General features: G+C 43.4%; 2 protein-coding genes across 2 annotated transcripts; both read left to right on the forward strand.

Moving 5' to 3' along the window:
• The first annotated feature begins 572 nt into the window (after positions 1 to 572).
• Positions 573 to 14,185, forward strand: LOC121547460 (josephin-1). Its single transcript, XM_041858768.1, has 5 exons — positions 573 to 913; positions 1,385 to 2,234; positions 2,604 to 2,732; positions 10,531 to 10,725; positions 12,689 to 14,185. The coding sequence occupies exons 2-5, from the start codon at positions 1,954 to 1,956 to the stop codon at positions 12,789 to 12,791; spliced, it is 708 nt and encodes a 235-aa protein (XP_041714702.1). The 5' UTR covers positions 573 to 913; positions 1,385 to 1,953; the 3' UTR covers positions 12,792 to 14,185.
• A 255-nt stretch (positions 14,186 to 14,440) lies between these two features.
• On the forward strand, positions 14,441 to 19,023 carry LOC121547461 (chromobox protein homolog 7). The gene is made up of 6 exons (XM_041858769.1): positions 14,441 to 14,796; positions 15,865 to 15,908; positions 16,018 to 16,083; positions 16,247 to 16,313; positions 16,928 to 17,267; positions 17,918 to 19,023. The coding sequence occupies exons 1-6, from the start codon at positions 14,728 to 14,730 to the stop codon at positions 18,103 to 18,105; spliced, it is 774 nt and encodes a 257-aa protein (XP_041714703.1). The 5' UTR covers positions 14,441 to 14,727; the 3' UTR covers positions 18,106 to 19,023.
• The last annotated feature ends 608 nt before the right edge of the window (positions 19,024 to 19,631 follow it).

Genomic DNA, 19,631 nt, shown 5'->3' on the forward strand with positions numbered 1-19,631 from the left:
CTTTTATTGTCACCAGCACAAGGTGCACCTGTGTAATGATCATGCTGTTTAATCAGCTTCTTGATATGCCACACCTGTCAGGTGGATGGATTATCTTGGCAAATGAGATATGCTCACTAACTGGGATATTAACAAATCTGTGCACAACATTTTAGGGAAATAAGCTTTTTGTGAGTATTGAACATTTCTGGGATATTTTATTTTAGCTCATGAAATATGGGACCAACACTATACATGTTGCGTGTATATTTTTGTTCAGTGTAAAAGGTTTAGCTTCACTGTCCAAATAAATACGTACGTGAGTGTATGTGCAATTTTTGACCGTTTTTTGTGTCACTGTTGGATTCTGGGTTTGTGATCTTTGGGGAATTGATCCTCAGGAGTTATCTGTCTCTGCATGGATTATTGTGAAGTATGTAAGATTTGGCCCGGGCTTGTTGGGGAACAGCTTGTTTTGTAAAAACAATGTCAATATCCCGTTCCCTCTTTTTCCATGGTTTCATAATTTATTTGAATCATTAAAAAAATGTCTCAGAAAATAAATGCAGTGACTGTATTTTCTGGTGGTGTAACTCCAAGACAAAAGAGCACTTCCATTAATTTTGTCCGTTTTATTTATGTTTGGGATGTTTTTTTGTGTGCAAACAATACGTTGTTGAACATTTTTGGTCACGCCTTTTTTAGATGAAAAAAACGAAACTCTTGGGTTTCGAAGTCTCACGGGAGGGACTGACGCACGCTATGACAAGCAAACAAGCGAATGACGTTTTGCGCATGCTCATGGAGAGCTATGGAGCTAGAAGGGGTAAAAGTGTTAAAGACAAAGGACTAAACAACCCAGGAAAAGAGGCTAAACGATTAATTTCAGCAGGTTTATGACAAGCCTAAACAGTAGTATCAAATAAAGGGAAAGGTACGTGGCAACAGAAACATCTACGAAATATGAAGGGTTTCACATGCATACTTACGCTATCAAAAGAGTGGCATATACAGCTAGCTGCCCATAGTATAATCTAGTCGTTCTACTGGATTTTAGCTAGAGCGATTAATTTGAATATCATGTAGATTTTAAACATATTTCGTTAATCTGTAAATATCACTTGTGTTACAGAATAGTGAAGAATGCCAAGATTCTCTTGCCCCTGTTGTTGTCTAGCTAAATCAGTTTAGTGTGATGTTGCCTATGCCACAAGCCTGCTTCTCTTATCCAGTCAGCATCTAGTAGAAATGTTTACCTCTTGTGTTCCTTCCTTCTGACCACTGCTGAAAAAACGCTTTAGAAAAACGTCTGGTAATCCCTCTTGTTATTTCAGCATGACAAACACTTGATTTGGGTGGGAACCTTATTTAACATGCATTTCTGCCTCTTGTCTTCCTAACACAGCTGTTTTCCTAAGGAGTCCTGTCTGTCTACACATCACCAGAGCCTCATGTCCCTCACATCTTTTGCACTGGAACTAACTCTTCGTGGTGGAACCGTGGTCCTCTTTGGGTTCTCTAGAAATGGAAAGAACTAGTAAACTCTAGTCTGGTGACACTGGAGGTGAAGAAAAAAAGTCACGAGGACAGACATCAGAATGGAGGAAGTTGAAAAAAGAGACACATGCTCTTGCTTCTCTTTCTAGTATTTGTTTAGCCATAGATGTGACCTTGGGGGTTCATTATCTTTTTATTCTGACGTAGCTGGATAAATGTTCACACCCTCCTTTTCGCTCTCGTAATTCAATCTGGGCCTTACTCCAAACTTGGAACACTTTGTTTTCCAGCAGTTTTTTAAAACCTTCTACCAATCATCCCTTTTGAAACGGCAGGTTTAGCTGAAGTGACCTGGCCCACCTCAGTGTCACCCAGTAACCCACCTTCCTCATCCCTTGCCACACGCACGCCCCTCCAGCAGCTGAGAGGTTGCCATGGCGATGGTAGTCGTGTCGGCATAGCAACAGGGTGACAGTGATGGGGAGTGCTCCATTTTCCAGTAAGGGGAGGGGGAGTGGGGGGCTGCAGGACCTGGGCTGTATGCCATGGAAGCTGAGCAAGCAGAAAGGGGTGGCGGGAGGGGGGGAGGAGAGGTCGGACCTGAGAGAGCATGATCTCTCGACCCCACCGGCCCCGCCTCCATCCCCCATCTACCACGAGAAGCAACGGCGGGAGCTGTGTGCTCTGCATGCACTCAATAACGTCTTCCAGGACGGGGCAGCTTTCAGCAGGGATGCACTCCAGGACATCTACCAGAGGTGAGGGGTTAAGGTTGTGTCTTCTAGGGCAGTGTTCCCATTTTTGTTGTAGCCCCAGACAAACTCACCTGATTCAACTCATTGAGGGCATTGTGATTTGTTGACGAGTTGAATCAGGTGTGCTTGTCCGGGGCTACAACATAAATGTGTGCTTCTGGGGGTACTCGAGGACTGGAGTTAGGAAACACTACTGTAGGGGAGATATTTATCTTCTCCATTCTCTGTCTCACTCATATTCCTCCCCTCTTTCAAAGTCTCCCCCTCTCTTTCTTTCTCTCCCCTCTGCATCTCTCTCTCCCATTTTTACCCTCTTTTTATCTCTCTTGTTTCTTCTGTCCTCCTCACTCTATCTCGTCCCTCTCTCCACAGATTCTCTCCCGGCACTCTGGTAACCCCCCACAAGAAGAGCGTGCTGGGAAATGGGAACTATGATGTGAATGTCATTATGGCCGCCCTACAGACCCGAGGGTTCGAGGCTGTCTGGTGGGATAAAAGAAGGTACACATCTGTTCTCATTAAAGCTATATGGTCTTCTACCCTATCTAGTTATTTAACTAACGTTTTTGTTTATTTTTTATTTATTGGCCCATCCACCAGTCGCCCTCTTCGGAGGACAAAAGTAACTTTGTTTTACATTTTTGTTTATACAGCTTTTTTGTAACATTTACATTTTAGAAACTTTCTAATCGCTTAGTATCCACAGATTGTAAGTTAAAGATGAATATTCAAGTTTCAAGTTTGTAGTCGTATGTACAGGATACGCATGGTATTCACTGTCCAACGAAATTCTTACTTGCACGTTCCTTCTCGATAATGCAACAACAATAAAAAATAAGATAAGAATTCGAACATAAAATAAATGGCTCAGTAGAATAGAATAAACATTTTAGCATAAGTATAATACAGGAAGGCACAATTTTATAGTACAGTATTTACATGTATCAGAGAAAGGGGGGAGAGGGGGGGGGGATGTTTAACTTGTGCAGTAATAGTAAATAAGAGCCTGGTAGTAGCAATTGTGGTGTGTGTGTGTGTGCGTGAGTGAGTGCATGTGTGCCAAGGTGCGGAGAGTCGGTGCATGTGGTCAGTCCAGTTCAAGTGTTCAGCAGTCTGATGGCTTGTAGATGGCCTGTTGGTATCAGACTTCATGCTCCGATACCGTCTGCCCAACGGTAAGGGAGTGAACAGCTTGTGGCTGGGGTGTGTGGAGTCCTTGATGATGCTGCAGGACTTCCTCAGGCACCGTTTCAAGTAGATGCCCCAGTGATGTACTGGTCTGTCTTCACCACCCGCTGGAGGGCCTTGTGGACGGAGCAATTTCCATACCAGGCTGTGATGCAACTGGGCAGGATGCTCTCGATGGTACAGCAGTAGTATTTGGAGAGAATCCTGGGTGGCATGCCGAATTTCTTCAGCCGCCTTAGGAAGTAGAGGCGATGTTGCACCCTCTTGACAAGAGTGGGGGTGTTGTTGGTCCATGTCAAGTCCTCTGTGATGTGGACGCAGAGGAACTTAATACTGCTGACTCTCTCTACTGCAGTCCTGTTGATGTGGATCGGGGCGTGTTCCCTCCTCTGCTTCCAGAAGTCAACAATCAACTCCTTTGTTTTGCTGATGTTGAGGGAGAGACTGTTGTCCTGGGACCACAATGCCAGTTCACTTACCTCCTCCCTTTGGCTGGCTCGTCGTTGTTGGTTATCAGGCCTACAACCGTGGTGTCGTCAGCAAACTTGATGGAGTTGGCGTCGTGCAAAGCCACGCAGTAATGGGTGAACGGGGAGTACAACAGAGGGCTGATGATAAACCCCTGGGGGGGGGCCCTATGTTAAGTCTGCCCATCAGGAAATCCAGGATCCAATTACAGAGGGTAGTGTCCAAACCCAGAGCTCTGAGCTAGGTGATGAGCTTGGCGGGAACAATAGTCTTGAACGCTGAACAGTAGTCAATGAACAGCATTCTCACATAGGTGTTCCTCTTGTCCAGATGTGTGAATAGCGATGGAAATGGCATCTTCTGTGGATCTGTTGGAGCAGTAGGCAAATTGTAGTGGGTCCAGTGTGCCTGGCATGCTGGCCTTGATGTGGCCCATGACTAGCCTCTTGAGAGCACTTCATGATGACAGGGGTGAGTGCGATGGGGCAATAGTCATTTGGGCAAGTCACCTTGGTTTTCTTGAGCACTGGGACGATGGTGGTCTCCTTGAAGCAAGTGGGGACTACAGCCTGGACAGGGACAGGTTGAAGATGTCTGAGAAGATTCCCAGCGGCTGGTCAGCGCACACTCTGAGGATGCGGCCAGGGATGCCATCTGGGCCGGCGGCTTTGTGAGTATTCACTCTTTTGAGAGTTTTCCTCACATCAGCCTCGGAGCACGAAAGCACCTGGTCGTCTGGAGCAACGAGAGCCTTCCTGGATTGCTCGGTATTGTCTGCCTTGCAGCGAGCACACAATGTGTTCAGCTGGGAGGGAGGCTTCAGTGGGCACCACACAGCTGGATTTCCCTTTGTGGTCCGTGATAGCCTGTAGTCCTTGTCATAAGGCGTTGCGAGTCAGAGTTGTCGAACATCGATTTGAGTTTTGTATTGTCTCTTCGCGTCCGTAATGGACTTGCGGAGCTCGTACCCGCTTGCAATGTACGTGTCGCACATCATTGATTCGTCTGGGTTTGTTCTGCTGACATTGAATGCTGCAGTACGGGCTCTCAGCATGGTACGGATTTCTCGTTCATCCAGGGTTTTGGTTGGGATACGTCCGGATTGTTATTGTGGATACAACATCAACACATTTCCTAATTAAGCCTGTGAATGACAATGTATATTCCTCAATGTTGATGGATGAATCCTGGGTGGATGAATCTTTGAACATATTCCAATCAGTATTCTCAAACAGTCCTGCATCATTGAGTCTTCCTTCTCTGTCCAGCGCCTCACTATTCTCTGTGTTGGTGGCTCCCTCTTGAGTTGCTGCTTGTAGGCGGGGAGTAGGAACAGAGAGACATGAAGTGGGGGCGGGGGAGGGCTTTGTACGCTCACGGATGTTTGTGTACACATGGTCCAGCACTTTTTCCTTTTGTGGGACAGGATACATGTTGGTGAGAATTTGTTTTAAACTTGCTTGGTTAAAATCTCCCGTGACAATAAATACTGCTTCCGGGTGAGCGGATTCATGCTAGCTAATGTTCTTGTGCAGTTCGCTGAGTGCTGCCTTGATGTTTGCTTGTAGCAGTATGTACACAGCTGTGATAATAAAACACGTGAATTCCCTCCGCATATAGCGGGGTTATTTTATCATCAGAAACTCCAGGTGGGGTGAGCAGGCGCTCGAAATGTTTTCAATTTCGGTACACCAGGAATTGTTGATGAGGAAGCATACACCTTCCCCCTACTCTTACCAGAAGCCGCCGTTCGATCCATACGGAAAATAGAAAAGCCGTCTGGTTGAATAACAGAGTCGCGTGAACTGTCCATAAACCGTGTCTCTGTAAAAACAAAGACACAGGATTCCCTGATGCGATTAAAGCCTTGCTCTGAGTTCACAAAGTTTATTTTTCCAGCGATTGGACATTAGAAAATAAACTTTGAACTCAGAGCAAGGCTTCAATTGCAGATAATATGATATAGTATTATTATACTGTTGACTATGGCTTTCCAAATCTCCCAACAGTGCTATTTGTAGGGTTAATACCAGAATAAATGATCTAATAATTCTCTCTTCGCAGCAAATCTGCTGAGATGGTTGTATGCCCCATCTATATAACATTCTGTTGGTGGCAATTTTAAATTGAAAAACACAGTGTTTTCATGCATTTTTATCCAAAATGATGCATGTGGACCATGCAGGAGATTTAAAATCCACAACATTGGTGTTGCAAGCACCATCCAACCCACTGAGCCACTGGAACCACAATGCTATGCTTGTTCATACTCTCCATCTTGTTTACTGCTCTCTGGTTTGGTGCATGTGTTGTCAGCAACTATTTCAGTCAGCTCAGCCCTGCTCAATTTAGTTAACTTCAATCACTGGCCGTACACCAGCAATAGAGGAAAGATGAAGGCATATTTACATATCCTCTTCATTCTGAATCCCAGTTGAGCACAAGGCAGCAAAAAAAGGAATAGGCTACTCATGATTACCCAAACAGCTATTTTGAAAATCAAAACAATTGCGACATACAGAGACATGTACAGTAGAGTGGGTTAAGTTGAGCCATTTTTTACATTCAGCATCACTACGTCAAGGGAAATATTGTTTTCTTTCTAATAATGATATCTACATATATTTCAGGATGTTGGGTATCCTGGAAATAAACTGAATACATATATACATAACTGTTTTGAAAACATAGCTTGTCCGAAAATAAGTGGTCTCTTTGCACAATTTACCCCAGGTATGGGGTAAGTTGATCATAGGGACAGGGTAAGTTGAGCCGCCTTGGCTCAACTTCATAGGCAACTTCTCTGCATTTTGAGGCTATTAGCCCATGAAACTGAGACTTGATACGTTTAGCAAGACTCCATGTCATAAAATAAGTTACCGGAATCTTCAGTAATTTTGGTAATTAACAGAAAATCTATGCGTAACTTTGGTAATTTATACTTGAATAACTTTTTTTTAACAATTATTCATATACATACAGTTGAAGTCGGAAGTTTACATACACCTTAGCCAAATACATTTAAACTCAGTTTTTCACAATTTCTGACATTTAATCCTAGTAAAGATTCCCTGTTTTAGGTCAGTTACGATCACCACTTTATTTTAAGAATGTGAAATGTCAGAATAATAGTAGAGAGAATTATTTATTTCAGCTTTTATTTATTACATCACATTCCCAGTGGGTCAGAAGTTTACATACACTCAATTAGTATTTGGTAGCATTGCCTTTAAATTGTTTAACTTGGGTCAAACGTTTCGAGTAGCCTTCCACAAGCTTCCCACAATAAATTGGGTGAATTCTAGCCCATTCCTCCTGACAGAGCTGGTGTAACTGAGTCAGGTTTGTAGGCCTCCTTGCTCGCACACGCTTTTTCAATTCTGCCCTCAAATCTTCTATAGGATTGAGGTCAGGGCTTTGTGATGGCCACTCCAATACCTTGACTTTGTTGTCCTTAAGCCATTTTGCCACAACTTTGGAAGTATGCTTGGGGTCATTGTCCATTTGGAAGACCCATTTGTGACCAAGCTTTAACTTCCTGACTGATGTCTTGAGATGTTGCTTCAATATATCCACATAATTTTCCTTCCTCATGATGCCAGCTATTTTTGAAGTGCACCAGTCCCTCCTGCAGCAAAGCACCCCCACAGCATGATGCTGCCACCCCCGTGCTTCACGGTTGGGATGGTGTTCTTCGGCTTGCAAGCCACCCCCTTCTTCCTCCAAACATAACGATGGTCATTATGGCCAAACAGTTCTATTTTTGTTTCATCAGATAAGAGGACATTTCTCCAAAAAGTATAATCTTTGTCCCCATGTGCAGTTGCAAACTGTAGTATGGCGGTTTTGGAGCAGTGGCTTCTTCCTTGCTGAGCGGCCTTTCAGGATATGTCGATATAGGACTTGTTTTACTGTGGATATAGATACTTTGTACCTGTTTCCTCCAGCATCTTCACAAGGTCCTTTGTTGTTGTTCTGGGATTGACTTGCACTTTTCGCACCAAAGTACGTTCATCTCTAGGAGACAGAACGCGTCTCCTTCCTGAGCGGTATGACGGCTGCGTGGTCCCATGGTGTTTATACTTGCGTACTATTGTTTGTACAGATGAACGTGATACCTTCAGGCGTTTGGAAATTGCTCCCAAGGATGAACCAGACTTGTGGAGGTCTACAATTTCTTTTCTGAGGTCTTGGCTGATTTCTTTTGATTTTCCCATGATGTCAAGCAAAGAGGCACTGAGTTTGAAGGTAGGCCTTGAAATACATCCACAGGTACACCTCCAATTGACTCAAATGATGTCAATTAGCCTATCAGAAGCTTCTAAAGCCATGACATCATTTTCTGGAATTTTCCAAGCTGTTTAAAGGCACAGTCAACTTAGTGAATATAAACTTCTGACCCACTGGAATTGTGATACAGTGAATTATAAGTGAAATAATCTGTCTGTAAACAATTGTTGGAAAAATTACTTGTGTCATGCACAAAGTAGATGTCTTAACCGACTTGCCAAAACTATAGTTTGTTAACAAGACATTTGTGGAGTAGTTGAAAAACGAGTTTTAATGACTCAACCTAAGTTTATGTAAACTTGCGACTTCAACTGTGTGTATATATATATATATATTATTTATATATATATATATATATATATATATATATATATATAGTATTCATTTATTATATCTGTGTCCATATCATGAGTTTCTAGTAGATAGACCATATGGTTTTAGAGAAAATAGCCTAATTAATTAAAAGAGCATCTAATCAACAATGGCATTATTTTCAATTAACTCTGCATTTCTTCCAAATATTGACTTTTCTTCACAACTGCCACCAGTTTGACGCCAAATCATTGACATCAAATACATATTGCCAAAGGATATTTCATGCTGAACCCTCATTAAACACAAATGGTATTCACATAGTTGAGGGTTTATATTTAAGATAATGTTTTACAGCTTTGTCATTCAATTTATATAAAACTCATCTTATTTAATTATTTCATTTTTTACATGTGATAAGGCCACTGATAATTAGACACCTGTGATAATCTGAAGTACCCACAAGGGCCACTAGATTTATTGTGCTAGTTTACATAAAATCCTTGCAAGATACCAAAATATACCCTCCCTTTGTAACCCTAGATAAGACCTTGTGTGCATCTGCTACTCTATCATAGACTCTCTTTCGCACAGGTACATGTTCGTTTTCTTTTTTGGCGTGACCCTGGACAACACCCTGTCGTTCTCCGCTAACATCAAGGCGGTGACCCGATCCTGTAGGTTCATGCTCTACAACATTCGGAGAGTACGACCCTGCCTTACACAGGAAGCGGCACAGGTCCTAATCCAGGCACTTGTCATCTCCCGTCTGGATTACTGCAACTCGCTGTTGGCTGGGCTCCCTGCCTGTGCCATTAAACCCCTACAACTCATCCAGAATGCTGCAGCCCGTCTGGTGTTCAACCTTCCCAAGTTCTCTCACGTCACCCCGCTCCTCCGCACACTCCACTGGCTTCCAGTTGAAGCTCGCATCTGCTACAAGACCATGGTGCTTGCCTACGGAGCTGTGAGGGGAACGGCACCTCCATACCTTCAGGCTCTGATCAGTCCCTACACCCAAACGAGGGCATTGCGTTCATCCACCTCTGGCCTGCTGGCCCCCCTACCTCTGCAGAAGCACAGTTCCCGCTGAGCCCAGTGAAACCGTTCGCTGCTCTGGCACCCCAATGGTGGAACAAGCTCCCTCACGACGCCAGGACAGCGGAGTCACCTCACCACCTTCCGGAGACACTTGAAACCCCACCTCTTTAAGGAATACCTGGGATAGGATAAAGTAATCCTTCTACCCCCCTCTACCCCACCCCACAAAAAAAACACATATTGTAAAGTGGTTATCCCACTGGCTATAAGGTGAATGCACCAATTTGTAAGTCACTCTGGATAAGAGCGTCTGCTAAATGACGTAAATGTAAATGTACCTCTTCAGTGTCATTCAGTCTATTTTTTTTTTCATCCCTTGCTGCTGCTCAAATCTTCCCTTCTCTCACTTCCTTGGCTGCTCTCTCAAGAACATCAATGGGGGGCTAGACCCCTGCTTGTTTTATGTTTGTATAAACAGGGCATGAGTTCATACGCATGGCACATTGCAAAAATACTATGCATATTATGCATAAAACTGACAATGTAATGATCATTTGTATGGGGTATGGTGGCCATTGGCTCAATTTACCCCAAGACAAACATTTTGACTATATTAGCCCACACAGCTACAAGGATGCACTTTCAAGCTAGGTTTAGGACCTCATATTGTAGCCTATAGAGACCTTGATGTATAAAACGGTCTACTTTGGTGTAGATACATGCATCATGAAACCTATAACACAATAAATTAATTTGAACTTTTTGGGACCTTTTCCATGAAATGATGATCTCTTCCTAAATATTTGGTCACATGATTTAATTTTGTGTATTGTTTCCTAGAAACAAGGGGTGGCTCAACATACCCCTTTGGTTCAACTTACCCCACTCTTCCCTACAGACATCATCATGGATTGTACAACATTACAGTAGCTACTGAAAATCCACTCCTGCAAGACCTATGGAAGACTGTGTGATTGACTTGTTTATTGTGTTCCTGCAGGGATGTGGGCAGTATAGCGCTGTCCAACGTAACAGGCTTCATTCTGAACGTCCCGTCCAATCTGCGCTGGGGTCCACTGCGCCTGCCACTCAAACGGCAGCACTGGATAGGGGTGCGGGAGGTGGGCGGAGTCTATTACAACCTCGACTCCAAACTACGCAGCCCACACACCATCGGAAACCCTGATGAGCTCAGGTACTGCGTGCGTACGTCATCCCAATTATGGTGTCCTGTCCAGTAGATTAAGCCCATCATGATTTTCATTGTTCATTTTAAATACAGTGTATTCGGAAAGTATTCAGACCCCTTCCCTTTTTCCACATTTTGTTACGTTACAGCCTTATTCTAAAATGTATAACTTTTTTTTCTCATCAATCTACACACAATACCCCATAATGACAAAGCGAAAACTGGTTTTTAGACATTTTTTTAAATGTATTAAAAATAAAAAACATAAGTACCCTTTGCTATGAGACTCAATTGAGCTCAGGTGCATCCTGTTTCCATTGATCATCCTTGAGATGTTTATACAACTTGATTGTAGTCCACCTGTGGTAAATTCAAATGATTGGACATGATTTGGAAAGGCACACACGTCTATATAAGGTCCCACAGTTGACAGTGTATGTCAGAGCAAAAACCAAGCCATGAGGTCGGAGGAATTGTCCGTAGAGCTCCGAGACAGGATTGTGTCGAGGCACAGATCTGGGGAAGGGTACCAAAAAAGTCTGCATCGTTGAAGGTCCCCAAGACAGTGGCTTCCGTTCTTAAATGGAAGAATTTTGGAACCACCAAGAGCTCCAGTGTTCCTCTGTGGAGATGGGAGAACCTTCCAGAAGTACAACCATCTCTGCAGCACTCCACCAATCAGGCCTTTATGGTAGAGTGGCCAGACGGAAGCCACTCCTCAGTAAAAGGCACATGACAGCCCGCTTGGAGTCTGCCAAAAGGCACCTAAAGGACTCTCAGACCATGAGAAACAAGATTCTCTGGTCTGATGAAACCAAGATTAGACTCTTTGGCCTGAATGCGAAGCGTCACATCTGGAGGAAACCTGGCACCATCCCTACGGTGAAGCATGGTGGTGGCAGCATCATGCTGTGGGGAGGTTTTTCAGCGGCAGGGACAGGGAGACTAGTCCGGATCGAAGCAAAGATGAATGGAGCAAAGTACCGAGAGATCCTTGATGAAAACCCGCTCCAGAGCGTTCAGGGGCGAAGGCTCACCTTCCAACAGGACAACGACCCTAAGCACACATCCAAGACAACGCAGGAGTGGCGTCGGGACAAGTCTCTGAATGACCTTGAGTGGCCCATCTCTGGAGAGACCTGAGAATAGCTGTGCAGCGACGCTCCCCATCCAACCTGACAGAGCTTGAGAGGATCTGCAGAGAAGAATGGGACAAACTCCCCAAAGACAGGTGTATTTTTATTTTTAATACAATTGCAAAAATCTAAAAACCTGTTTTTGCTTTGTCATTATGGGGTATTGTGTGTAGATGCATTGAGGAGTACACCATATCAGTCACTGGCTTCATCAATAAGTGCATCGATGACGTCGTCCCCACAGTGACTGTACGTACAGTGAGGGAAAAAAGTATTTGATCCCCTGCTGATTTTGTACGTTTGCCCACTGACAAAGAAATGATCAGTCTATAATTTTAATGGTAGGTTTATTTGGACAGTGAGAGACAGAATAACAACAAAAAAATCCAGAAGAACGCATGTCAAAAATGTTATAAATTGATTTGCATTTTAATTAGGGAAATAAGTATTTGACCCCCTCTCAATCAGAAAGATTTCCCAGACTATTTGCATTTTTGTGGTGTTCTTTCTTAAAACTGCATTGTTGGTTAAGGGCTTGTAAGTAAGAATTTCACTGTAAGGTCTACTGTTGTATTCAGCGCATGTGACAAATAAAATTTGATTTGATTTATATTGTGGAGCATCCAAGAGAGAACAGAATTTCTATGTATGTATCCACTAGGTGGTGCCACATAGTAATACAAAATAAGTTCAATCAGTCTCATTCCCTTAGCTAAATAATAGATAATTACACGGCCACCATCCACAATGGTGATCGATCCTTGCCTAATACCTAATGAATAACAAGCTGATATCTTTATTCTTCTGTTCTTTCAATTCCATCCACACAACAGGAAGTTCCTACGTCACCAGCTGAGAGGGAAAAACTGTGAGCTCCTATTGGTGGTGTCTGAGGAGGTGGAGGTCCACCAAACATGGAGGTCAGATGGCTGTTGATTGAATGTGCCCGCCAACCTTTTCTCTACCGGATTAGACTTTTCCCAGTTGCTGCTCAGGATAACAGGCGTGGTCCAATCAGGGGACAAATTGAAAAGCAGATGGGGTTGTGCTCAGCCAATCACGTAGATGCACACTGGCCAGATGTACTTTTTGTGCTTACTCACCCATTGCTGGACTCAGGCTGATGAGACCTGAAGCGATGAAGGAAACGGACGCATACAGGGAGGTCATGAAAAAAATCACACTACACTTAGATTTATGAACATTTATGTTTGGTTTTTGGGATTCTGTGTTTTTATATATCAATTGATGACTATTTTTCAAAGTTACTTTCGATTTTTTTTGTACATTTACTGTTTCCAGTGTCCAAGTATGAGAGGCGTGTGACTGTGTAATACTACGAGTATCTATTTCTCCCTCTATCTCCCCCCTCCTGTTACTGTTTACCCCTGTACTGTATATTCACTGATGCGTCTTCATGTAACTCTCCTCCTTTTCTTTGTGTATCTCTCTATTTGTTATTCTCTGCTCTACTGTGACTGTACATCTCTTCTTTACCTCAGTCTCTCTTCCTCTGTCACCCCCCAGTGTATGGACCTGAGTGTATGCAGCTGTTTTATCCTCTGTTGCTGCTGAGACCATCTCTGTCTGTTAGGAACTAGCAGGGTTTTTTACTGTCTTCAAATTACAATTCCTCTTAGCTAAAGCTGTGTTAGGCCCAGGTATTGACAAATGTCTGTATACTGTAACATGGTAGAGCCAGGGGGTTTTCTTGACAATGTGACCTGACCAGGAAAATCCACCAACCTGTGTTATCTGCTAATCACAACCCATGGAGAAGTGAAAGTGAAAGAAGAAAGGCATGAGTCCAGCCAGACATGTTGTTAGTTTTGAAATCAGCAGAGGGATTTCTGTTTGTTGATAGATCTTTATCATCACAACAACATATTGTGTATTATTGAAGACTTGATAAGGCCTTAACTTGTTTACAGATGAAGCAGACATTATTCTCTACCTAAAGAGGGGTTGTTGAATTTTGCCCCTCATGGGCTCAATCCCAACAGTTTTCCTATTCATCTGAGCATCCAATCACATGATTAATTCAACTGATAATTTAATAATTTGCAACAATCACTAATCATGAGACAAATCAATGAGGTGGTTGGACTGAGGCTTCCCCTAGGGGACTTCAGGTTGGGCAACCAAACTCCCAGGTAGAAAATCCCCTCTACTTTAAACCAGGGTGTTTGGAAATAAAACTCAGTAGTGACATAGTGGATTTTGCTTTTTGCCATGACAATCCCACCCACCTTCTCCCTTCTATTAAAGGGTCCAGGTTATGTTATTGTTTTCCACAAAAATAAAATGCTTGAAATGGCACTTTATATACACTCCTTTGTGAGGATGTGGCTTAATTTCTTGAGAGTGAAATTGGTGTTGGAATTTGGATGCAAAATAGAGCACATTTTATAAGAAATGGGCCATGGGTTGGCGACTTTATTATCCTGCTACTGCTTTTGTGTCATCTGCGTGCGCGGACCCATGTTCGAGCGTTAGCTCCAGGCTCGAGCTGACAGCGTTGCTTTGGCACTGTGGAACGAAGAGCGCGCCTAGGACGAGCGTTTGGAAGCACGGGGACGCGCCAAGCAGTGCAGATGTGTCGCAGATTTGAGAAGTCACTGTACATACGGAAAGATCTGGTACAAGGAAGTGGAAGGGAGAAATTCAGTTCCAACTTAAACGAAAACAAAGCTCAGTTTGTAGAGGGAGGGTTGGGGGAGGAGAAAACAGTTTTTGAATCGCGACGCGTAGAGACTTGTCATAGCTTGTATACAGTTACTTTATAGTGGCGAGCTAAACTAACAGCAGTTATTCTCATTTCTGCTGAATACATTTATTTCAAAGAGCAAGCAGAACGTTCAGTATTGGACCAATGGAGCTGTCAGCGATTGGTGAACAAGTGTTTGCTGTGGAATCAATAATCAAGAAAAGAGTTAGAAAGGTAAGGTATTCATATTGGAAATAAAACGCATGTACCATAATTACATAATGACAATTACGCAATTTGGAGAATATCCATTCTAGGATACCCTAGATCCAGTAGGGAACACAGCTGGCTATATTGAAAAGCACTTGTACCAATAGCCTATTTATATCCAGTATCCACTGAATATAAACATGTAAGGGGGCGTGAGTGTGGGGAGTATCCCTTTAACATAAAGTGGAGCTTGTTGCCATTGCATTACATTATAGTCAGGGTGGCAGCTATCTATCCTAATATGTGAAACAGAATAATCATATCGGAACCGAAACCTTGCCTTCAGTCCTGTGCATAGGCAGAATAATAGCCCACGGGTTATACAATTACGCTATTAGGCTATTGTGCATTTGTGAAGTGCTACGCAGTTTCGCGGAGGAAATGTCAAATACAGGTTTGTGGGTTATTAAGGCGCAGAACGTGGCCGCCTATGGACGCGCATCCATAGGCGTGAATTAATGTATGATACTAAGTCCTTATAAGTGTTGGGTCTTTAATATCGTATTTTGCACTGCATTAAAAGTGAACTCGATACCTTAAGTACATGAGTCATTGTCGGTGCAGTCGCGCATCCACCATCAACCGTTATTATAGCCATGCAGTCCCGTTACATAGGGAAAAACGTTGCCTGCTGTCAAATATTGTTGTTTTCAATAATCAGTGTCCTACCCACACATAATTGTATGTAATGTTCTTAAGAGTGTGTGTGTGTGTGGGGTGGGGGGGGGTGTGTCTCGTGAGGATCCCAATTCTCTCCAGTCACCAGTGCTCTCGTGCGATGACGTCATGCTATCTAGGAGCTGTCAAAGTCGATAAGCTATAGGAAAACGTCACCTGGAATTAATTCCCGGTAATGACATAGTATAGATGAGAAGACATACTTTTCCTGGATTTTCAAAGGTTATTATAGGCTACCTATCTCTGTGCTTGGAGTGGAGACCGTAAGCATAGCAACATCACAATCAACATCCTCCCCACACACTCTCCTCTCTCTCCCATACTGATGCTTGTCTCCAACGTTGTGTGTCACAGGGGAACGTGGAATATCTATTGAAGTGGAAGGGATGGCCCCCCAAGTGAGTATTATCACTATGACATCATCATCATATCCAGTAATTCATGACAATGAGTCATGCAGAGTATTATTGGATGGATGAGTAACCACGGCGGTCTTTATCTGTACAGATACAGTACATGGGAACCAGAGGAGCACATCTTGGACCAGCGTCTGGTGCAGGCCTATGAGGAGAAGTAAGTCCAAGAGACACTGCATGCTATAGAGCGCATTACGTAGAGGCCATACCTAGCTAACGAATATCATAGTACTGATAACTGTACTGTAGTAGTAGTACACTGTACTATCATAGTAGTAAACTATACCTGTTGGTACTGACTGATCTAACCATTCCACCAGAGAGCAGAAGGACAGAGCCCTAGGGTACCGGAAGAGAGGACCCAAAGCTAAAAGGATTCTAATACAGGTGGGATGGGTTAATTTTATATATAATGTCTCTGTCTGATTAGACTAGGGCTGCAAAGGAAGGGTATATTACTGGAAAATTTTGACGTTTTTGATATCGTTCAAGGATTTTATGTTATCTATCACAAGACATCTAGTGGCCAATTTGGGTACTTCCGTTAGTCACAGGTGTTTGTAATAATCTCTGGCCCTCTGTGTGGCTTTATCACATGTAAAATATATGACTCATTGAATAAGATTATTTTAAAATAGAAAATAGTTGGAAGAGTTGCAGAGTTAATTTAAAATAATGCCATTGTTGATAAGATGTTTTTTCATTAATTTGGCTATTTTCTCTTGAACCATATGGTCTATCTACTAGAAACTCATGGACACAATATAATAAATTAATACTGTATATGAATACATTTTTGTACAGTTATTCAAGTATAAATTGCCAAAGTTACAATAGATTGCCATATGTTTTCTGTTAATTACCAAAATTACTGAAGATTCCGTTAATTTTGCAATCCTAGATGAGACAGAATAATAGGTTGGCATACTAAGTAAAGGGGAAATTATCTTGGAGAACCACTACTACTGTATAAGACATCTTTATTGTTCCTCCCTCTGTAGAATACTATTTACAACATGGATCTCCGGAGCGCCCACAAGGCCCCAGAGAAGCCTCCAGCTCACCTACGTCTCTCCCCGACTCGCTCACTGGAATCTGAGGCAGAAGACCCGACCTACGGGGCCTGTAGACGGAGCCTACACCCCCGCCTGGCCCACCGCAACAACAAACCCAGAAGGTCACAGTTCATGTGCCTGGCCTCTCCCCCTGGCCCCCCTACCCCCACACAGGACCCCACACATGATGACTGGGGAAGGAGGGAAGAGGAAGATGACATAGAGGAGGAAACTCGACAGGAGCAGTCGGAGCGAGAGACAGAGATATGCAGCGGCATTCTGAATGGTAAGCGTGTTAGTCGGCCTATTCACCAAATGGGCCAAATTTTAAACCAGGACATTGCTGTGTGTGTCAACCAGTTAGTCGGTACAGTACAGGAGGCCCCCTGGGCAGACAACCAGGAACATAAGCTCCGCCATCCCATCCAGGGCTGGCAACTGGCACAGCAAACAGACAAGTCGTGGCAAGGGAGAGGGTTGACTTAACAGGGTTTCATGTATGACGCAGACCAATACATGTCAAACTTCCTGGTACAACACAGATAGTCTATGCCAGGGTTCTTCAATTCCGGTCCTGGAGGGCCGAAACACTTCTGTTTTTTATTTCTACCTGGTAGTTAATTGCACTCACCTGGTGTCCCAGGTCTGAATTAGCCCCTGATTAGAAGGAGAGGATGAAAAACAGAGGTGTTTCGGCCCTCCAGGACCGGAATTGAAGAACCCTGGTCTATGCGTAGCCTACAGGCAATGTACTCACCATACAGTGCTCTTATTAATCTCGGTCAGTTAGTTCAGAGATAGACTTGATGCAATCACAGCAATCTTACCCTCTTCCTTTCTCTTTCCCTCTCTTCCCTTCCCTCTCACCCTCTTTCCTCCCTATCCCCCTTTCTCTCTCACCTCCTCCCCCACCCCCTTTCTCTCTTCCTCCTTCAGGGCAGGATAGGGCAGAGGACTGGAGTTCCGTGATTGGCTCAGAGGAAGTGACCGCGTCAGAGCGGTCCTCTGTTTGGAGCCCAGGGGAGGTGACCGTGACTGACGTCACCATAAACTCTCTCACAGTGACTTTCAGAGAAGCCCTGGCAGCCAAAGGCTTCTTCAGAGGCTGGGGCTTAGAGTTCTGAAACACACAGCAGCATACACAGACGAAACCGGGTCTGGGAACAGAATGAGCGATATGGAAAGTGTGGCTCTTGACACTGTTTGGACTGTGTGACCACTTTTTCTCCTCATCCCTTTACCCTTCTTCCCTTTCTGGCCTTGTGATTGACCTCTGTCCACACTAACTTCGTTCAATAGGCATACTGTATTGTGTAGTGTACAGTATATACTGACTACATTGAGATGGGCATACACTCCTTCTACATTGAGCTATACACAGTATACTGTATACCATATCCTTCTGGACTGTTATTAGATAAACATGTGGCTTAGTAGAGTCTTGAAATGATTTAGAAATCCTCTGCAAGATGACTTCATCAGCCTGCATGCCTTTCTCCTCTCCTCTCTCTGGATACACACTGATACTCAAGACCTTTTGGTTACCCACTAAAGCCCTGCGCAACACATCCAGTGTAAACTAACTTTAAAAGTGGAACCAAAAACCTATATAAAAAAACAGACTTAGGAACAGTCTGTTCTTTTCTGAATTGCACTGTATTTACGTCATGATGTTGATGTGTCATCTTTGTGGAATCTTCCTTGTCGCCTCCCATTGGTCAGTGGCTGTTTATCCCACTCCCAGTCCCAAACCGAGACTGATGGGTCTTGTGACTAATGTTCCCTCAATTTTTTTTGGGCACTGAGCAAATGTCAGGTCTGCTGAGCGTAAACTTGAATGTTGTGAAAATTCGGTGCAACTTCTGGCGCACACTGAAGCTGTACCCGCTTTAAGTTAGTTATAACAGTGGCCAAGTAGGCAACTGTGGCAATTTGATCGTAATGTAGGCCTATCACAGTGGCCTACCATGATTATTTAAAAAAATATGAATCCCATAACATTTTAACATGGAAATAGCTGCAGTCCTACATTTACATTTTAGTCATTTAGCAGACGCTCTTATCCAGAGCGACTTACAGTTAGTGAGTGCATACATTTTATTATTTTTTTCATACTGGCCCCCCGTGGGAATCAAACCCACAACCCTGGCGTTGCAAGCGCCATGCTCTACCAACTGAGCTACACGGGACATTCCATGAGATTAAAAAAAAAAAAACATTTAGGGATTGAAAATTAAGCTGTTTATCCACTTGTCCTTCAGACAAGGAGGTGACTGAAAATGTTGTGTTGTTTGATGCAAGAAACCACTTTACAAAATAAAATGCATCATTATTCCCATACCATTATTAAAGAGAATCAGGAAAATTATGCTACCCTCTGCCTATTGGCTACTTAGCTTATTCAAGCCTGTCTCAAAATATAACACTGCCCCCTTTAAGACAGAAACAAGCTCTTTACCTGACATGCTTTTCAAAGATGGCTAGAAATGCACACATTTTGTGCTCTGGTAGGAAGCAACCACTCCCCCATTGCTGACTAGAAATTAGCTTAACTGGGCTAATAACTCACTTACTTGCAAAGAATATGAACAAATGTAGACACGTGGCTACATGCAGCTCTTGCTTTGATCTCAAAACAAGCGCATCTACT

This window comes from Coregonus clupeaformis, chromosome 31 (genome assembly GCF_020615455.1).
Source record: "Coregonus clupeaformis isolate EN_2021a chromosome 31, ASM2061545v1, whole genome shotgun sequence".
In the NCBI taxonomy this organism is placed as follows: Eukaryota; Metazoa; Chordata; class Actinopteri; order Salmoniformes; family Salmonidae; genus Coregonus; species Coregonus clupeaformis.